General features: G+C 31.6%; 1 protein-coding gene across 1 annotated transcript; it reads right to left on the bottom strand.

Moving 5' to 3' along the window:
• Positions 1–493: 493 nt before the first annotated feature.
• LOC133320707 (uncharacterized) lies at positions 494–1,351 on the bottom strand. Its single transcript, XM_061529307.1, has one exon. The coding sequence runs from the start codon at positions 1,349–1,351 to the stop codon at positions 494–496; it is 858 nt and encodes a 285-aa protein (XP_061385291.1).
• Between the last annotated feature and the right edge of the window lie 6,033 nt (positions 1,352–7,384).

The following is a 7,384-nucleotide window of genomic DNA, read 5'->3' as shown; positions in this document are numbered from 1 at the left end:
TTTCGAAGTGCGGGTATAGTACTGTTCACTTTGCTGACAAATGCCTCTAGGAGTGGAATATTTACGGGAGGCGGCAGATACACAGTGCACACATGTAAAGTCTGTCTATATCTGACCACCCCCATCTGTATCGAGACCCATAAATCCTCGCAATCGCTTTCCAAATCCATGCTACGACTGGAGAAGTATTTATTGGAAACCGCTATGAGGACTCCACCGCCAGACTTTTTGTGGGATGACCTAATACTAGTTTCGCGGTCCCTGCGATAAATTCTATATCTACCATCAAAAATTTCAGAGTCAAGGACACTACCATTCAGCCAAGTCTCCGTCAGCAGTACAAGGTCAAAGTTGTTGTTCAAAACCTGGTTACGTACATCTTGCATATCTGTGTTAATTCCCCTAATATTTTGGTAATAACAATTTAAAACAGTGAATATTATAGTAATAAAAAAATAAAAAAACAAGCGTTGTATAAAAATATTACTTATAGCTATTTGAGATTCTTAAGAACTTCACGATTTTTAACATATACGTATTCCGACTTGTCCGACTTTCGCATAAAGATTCGGCCATTTTTTGTCCATACGAAGCGGTATCCAAGTTTTTTGGAATACAGTCTTGCTTCAGCGTGGAGCGCTTTAACCGCCGGCGCTAGATGCTCGCATATGTACACAGGCCTCTTATCACCTCCGATTCCCAAATGACTTGTGTTTAATTTATTGGAAATTGTTTTAGCTTTCCTATTAAACTCCATCGACGCAGCAAGGAAAGTATCCCGGACACGCGGAGTGCTGAACTTCACCAAAATAGACCTTGGACGGGGTGAATCTTTATTTAATTTCTCGACTCGAGTACACGTTATAACGTCTTTTTTGTCTAATTCGCATTTAATTACCGATGCTATTTGGTTTAACGTAGTAATTAGGTTCTCATTTTTGAATTCCGGTACGCACTGCACCTCAACGTTACAGGCCCGAGATTGCTGTTCCATCAGTGATAGTCGCGATTGCAAGTCGTTCACGTCAGTTCGAAGACGGTTATTTTCTTGTTCTAGATTTTTTATACTTTCAAATTTGAGATCTATTTCTGGCTTAACGTCCTCATATTTACGTTCCAGGAATTCAATAGAAGTATTAATTGCCGCCATATTATCTAGCACTTTTTGGAATTTGTTTTCAATTTGCTCCAACATGTCTTTTCTATATATGTCGAATACGACTTTGAGCTCCTCTCGCACGACGTCGCGGACTTCCTGCATCGAGACATTTGATGTAGTAATAATTTGGTCTTTATTGTCTTTAGTTCTGGTAGTAACATTGTCATAATCTGACATATATTTTTTAGGCATGATCGGCGCGGTGTTTATTACAAATACCAGATTCTCTTGTTTTTAATTATTTGACCTTTTTCTTTTTACTTTTAATTTTACTATCAAAATATAAAGTTCAACCATAAAATGTTTTAGAATTTGGTGGAATTGAACTCGAGTTAGTCGGAGTATGGATTAAACGTGCAAACCGTTAGGCCAGCGTCAGATTCCTTCAATTAATGAATTTATCGAACTTATTTTAAACTGTTATTGATCATTGACTAACATTCTATCACTTTTGATTTTAACAAAGTTTCCACACAAATAACTTTACTATGTACTATCTATTTTATCACTGTAATGTTATTTTATTTAAAATTCACTTAGATATGGTCCATACACTAGTAACTTTAGAACTTTGGGGTACTTTAAAAATTATAATAAGCCAAGGATTACCGACTACTGTACGAGAAGAGAAATCACTGATATTCCCGTGATATGCAGATAAGACACACTACACAACAATAACACACAATGATCATCAAAAGTTTCCCGTAATCACTTAACTTAAATGCGAAATCATAGACTTGAAATATTCTTAAAATTGAAATTATGCGGAGCAAGTGTGTACACTGACATGTCACTGTGATCTATTCAGTTCTATTTATAAAAAATTTGATAATGTAAAATAATTTAAAATGTCCTTCCGACGTAAACTGACTAAAAATAGACGTGTGGCACTCGGAGACTGCCGCGGTAAAGCTATTGCATAGCATTTTATCAACTTATGCAATTATAATTATATTTTTATTTTATATATGCAGTATTTTTTTTTCTTTGTTCTTTTTTTCTTTGGAGATGCCGTAACTTGTGCTATCTATTTCAATAAAATCGTAATAAAATAATATAATGATACGTGTCAGTGACGAGTGCTCATTGCTCGGATGTGTATTCTTTAGTGTGATGCCACTACTGTATTTATATCACAAGCTTCTCGTCAGCAAGTCTAATAACACGTGATGTCACGTAATTATTTTTTTATAATTTTAACACCATATATATATGTACATATACATACACGATAAGGTCTAACTAGTTGCGGGCTTGAACTTACTCGTGGACGAAGACAAAAAGCACCTAGCGTTGTGTGTGAAAGAGATAGAATCAGTCGTGAGCAGTTAGCAGCTAGTTAGCCCTCATAGTGTAGTCGCACGCACACATACACCGTGCCGAAGATTGCCAAACTGAAACGACGTTCGATAATAGGAGTTAGAAATTTTCGCTACGGAATTTCTGAATTCGGTCTCCGCGCTCAAGGCCCGCGATAGAAGCTATGCAATAAAAGGTTTAAAAGGTCTTGTACACTAGAATTTAAAAAAAGACCAGGAATTCTTAAGAGTTAAGTACAATCCATGAAGAGATTGTTACAAAATTGCTAGGAAGAGTATATTTCCCCTTTTTGATAAAAAAATATATTTCATTGTAACATAAAAATATAATGAAATCTTAAAAAACAATCAATTCGTTAGATAAATAAATTTTTGAAATAGGCATTCTACATAAATATTGGGTTACAAACCATATATACATACATACATTCTCATATAGTACTTTTAACTGTCAGTCCTTACATTGGTCTTACCATTATAATTTGATTTATTTCATTTGATATATACCCACACATAGACATAGGCATGAACAGAAATATATAATAAGTTGCAATAAATATGTATCATTAACAAGACATTGTCAGACCCCTTATAAAAAATTAAATTAAAACAATAAAATGTAATATTCTTTTGTTTTTTTATGTTCCGATAATAAATTTAAAGCGAATTCCGAGTCTCCAGGCAGAATAAATATTTAAAAAATACTGCGAAACTGTAGAGATCTCGTGTATTGTATAATATGAAGTAGTATGAATTCAAGCAATATTCAACGATCTGCTACAAGAATGCTACGGAAACAAAGAGAACATTGGATAATGACCTTATGTTATACTGACAACGGTCAGTGAATGAAAAAATGTAACAAAACTATGAACTTTGTCTAGTTGTAATTCTTGAGCTAGTTTTTTCTTGCTTACCAGAAATATAGGCGTCAAGTTTAATGCGAAATGTACTTATAGGTCGAAAAAAGCCCGAAATAATTTGAGAAAAGTGTAATACGGCCATGCCGCTTTTTTATTTTTGCTTGACTTGGCGGTTCACTATCGTACCAACAGGTTAATTTTACAATTCATTTTTCAGACAATATCGACTTTTATCTATAGTAATAAAATAGTTTTAAATCCAATTACCACTTCAATAAGTAAATATATATGTACAAAATTTCTAATTAATTAATGTCGGTTAGGTATGCGTGTTCATATTGTATCATATCGGTTTCGGTTTAAAGACATTTATTTCTCATAAAGAACACAAAAGTTCACTTATAATAAGAAATCACAATAATTTTGCTTGAGGGTACATTTAAAAGTCTGTAGTTATATTAGACAAACATGTTTAGGTAGGGGTTACATTAACTTATAAATTATTTTGCACATATTCCACTACACGTTTTTTGAATATAGGAAAACTCTTGCTATTAATGATTAAGTCTGATAATTTATTATAAATTTGAACTCCTTCAAATAAAATGTTTTTCTTTCCATAGTTGGTTCTGGTTTTTGGAAGTTCTAGTTTATTACGTTTTCTAGTGTGGTATGTATGTGTTTTTTTATGAAAGTGTAATTGTAAATGTGTTTTATTTGTTATTATTTTTCTAATCAACATGCAGGTTTTTAAATTGTATAATTGATTAATATTAAGAAATTTTGTTTTTTTGTATAATTTAACGGATGGCGTCATATAATCATATTTATAAAGAACTTTAATAATTTTATTTTGTAAAGTTTGTAATGACTTTATGTTAGACTTCGCAGCAGTTCCCCATATTTCAATAAGATATTCGATATGAGGTTTTACTAAAGAATTATAAATAATAGGACGAATTGTATTAGGTATACATAACGAAATTCTACGTAGTGCTCCTATCAAAGGGGATATTTTATTTTTAAGATGATCAATATGATATTGCCAGGTTAACTTGCTATCCATTATAAGACCTAAATATTTCTCATGATCAGTTTAATTTATTGGCTCGTTAAAAATTGTTAGTTGGTCATGATTTGGTATATTTTTATTTTTAGGCGCGAATATCATATATGATGTCTTTTTGGTATTAATAGTTAATAAATATCTCAAGTCTATCCTACGACGATCCCTATGTACACTACGGGGTTCTGAAACCTTCGCACAAATCGGTAGATTTAAAATTCTCTCTTTATATAAAAGAAATGTATGTAATGTATGAAATGTATGATTAAGTACATACCCACATGATCACACAGTTTTTAGTCATTGACACAGCCACATAGTCGGATAGTATTATTAATGAAGCACACAGTTACATTTTCCATAACCATGACATTAGAAAATCATAAAGTCTTGGTCGTTGACACACTCTTACGCATCGGTGATATCTGTTGTTATTTTAATAAAACATAAGTGGATTTAATATGGTTACTATGACAACCTGCATAAAACTCATTATATGACGGTGACGTGTTAATAGAATGAAGATCCAAATCTACCGTACAATCGGATATGATATTAATCGGTAATTTAATGGACCGAATGATTCGTTGTGAATTCGCAATGCGAATGTAAGACACTCCGTCTCTGCTTAATACGAGTACATCGGTGCCTATAGCTACCGGAGTATTCAAAAACGTACTCGGTACTTATATTATTTGGTATTTCCGAGCCACCAAATCCACGCAACAGTGGAATGCACGCATGTAGTAGATTTTTATGTAAAATAAAAAAAAAAGTATATTGATCTCACTACAGATTAATGTATCATAGTATGGGAGTCACGTTCTTGATAGCGTTGCATACTAGAAGATCAAATTTAAGTATTCTGGTTTAATTATTAGGACGGCCCACTGTGGCTAATGTTCAATATAAATAAAGGAGGCTTTTAAGGTATACATAATATGTGGTTACAAAATGTATTCCTAAGAAGATTAAAAAACTTTTTTTTTTACATTTTCTTTCAATAATCGGAACAAGAAAAATGATTTAACTTATAGTCTTCTACACGGAATTATAATTGTAAGATATTGAAAATCTTCATAAAAGAAAATGATGTGTTTAAAGTTAAAAAATTTTCTTCTTTTAATTTAAGGTTTTAGGATTTTTAATAGCGTACAAATAGTTTTAAAGAAACAAACTATAATTTATTGACATTAGCATTTGAAAGTGCTGAGAAATCCTAATGAACAAGAGGAAACAAACAAGTAAATAAAAGTTAAATACAATGGAAGTAAGTAAGGAAGGAGTAATATATACATATAATATATAAAAAAAATATATATAAATATTTAAGACTAAGACTAAGAAGACTATAAGTTAAATCATTTTTCTTGTTCCGATTATTGAAAGAAAATGTAAAAAAAAAAAGTTTTTTAATCTTCTTAGGAATACATTTTGTAACTACATATTATGTATACCTTAAAAGCCTCCTTTTTTTATATTGAACATTAGCCACAGTGGGCCGTCCTAATAATTAAACCAGAATACTTAAATTTGATCTTCTAGTATGCAACGCTATCAAGAACGTGACTCCCATACTATGATACATTAATCTGTAGTGAGATCAATATACTTTTTTTTTATTTTACATAAAAATCTCGTATCAAATCGTAGCACAGTACTCTGGAGCTATATGAATACCTGGTACATTATATTATGAAATAAACCTGACTTGAACTATGTTTTGTTTTGTTTTAAAAAGAACGAGAAAATTAATCCAAAACAATAATGATTAATTAAATGTATAAGAGGCAGAAAAACAGAATTAAAAAAATATATTATATTGTTATTCTAAATAAATAAATCAGAAAAATAATAATCATTTATTTATTAATTAATGTTCATCAAAGCGATAGATTTTTTCGGTTAGTTTCAGGCGAATCAGCAAAAAGGAGTTATTCCCAAATCTAGTAGTTAAGAAAGTGGAGACTCGAAATAGACTTCACAAACTAAAGGCATTTGTCTAAAAATAATATCGTTATTTCCCAGCTTTGCAAGTTAAAAAGATTTTTTTATTTCTCGTAGCTCCAACGCTACTCATATCACCTTACCAGGAGAACATAGATCTTTGCGGGTGATTTTACACTATAGATTGAAAAAAAACCGATATGGGACAGATGAGTTTTATTAAATTTATATCTTTTTTTGTTTTTGGGGTCGGGTTGGAAAATATTAAGTGATGAAATACATGTGTATTTCATCACTTTATTACATGATTGTAGATTAGGGTAGGTTAATTCGACGATCCCCCGGGGGCTGTCAACTTGTCGTGGTGGGGGGCTTGAGTGCTCCAGTGATCCCCAGGGCTTTACCGGCAGGTACTACCATACCGGACGGGTCTGGGGTGAGGGGATAGACTAAGAGCGACACAAGCGGTGTCTAAATACATAGTTTCACTGTTATATTTCTAAAAATGACAATTTTCCATACGAACATTCATCACCTGTTTTTACCCCAATTTTCGCTATAAAAGGTAGCCTATGTTCTTTCATTCCTAATAAAGTGTCTAAATACAAAGTTTCATTGTTATATCTTCAAAAATGACGATTTTCCATACGAACAGTCATCCCCTCTTTTTACCCATTCCCCCATTTTTTGCGATAAATACCAAATTTCATCAAAATCGGTTCACTGGTTTAGGCGTGAAAGCGTAACAGACAGACAGACAGAGTTACTATCGCATTTATAATATAATAATAATAATAATAATAATAACAGCAATAATAATAATAAAATATTAGTATATAGTAAAATAGTATATAGTATAATAGTATATAGTATAATAGTATATAGTATATAGTATGGATTTAATTTTTTATTTTTTATTTTTTAATCATACATAAAGTATGAAATATTTAATGAGTAAATAATAGATGGTTTTTTATCTCTGCCTTTTCTTTATAAAACTACCTGTCTATCTTTACTTTTATTTACT

This window comes from Danaus plexippus, unplaced genomic scaffold (assembly GCF_018135715.1).
Source record: "Danaus plexippus unplaced genomic scaffold, MEX_DaPlex mxdp_49, whole genome shotgun sequence".
Classification (NCBI taxonomy): domain Eukaryota; kingdom Metazoa; phylum Arthropoda; class Insecta; order Lepidoptera; family Nymphalidae; genus Danaus; species Danaus plexippus.
This window is presented reverse-complemented; position numbering and strand designations above follow the sequence as displayed.

Coding starts and splice junctions, on each gene's coding strand:
- LOC133320707 (XM_061529307.1), bottom strand. CDS start 1,351: ATGCCTAAAAAATATATGTCAGATTATGACAATGTTACTACCAGAACT.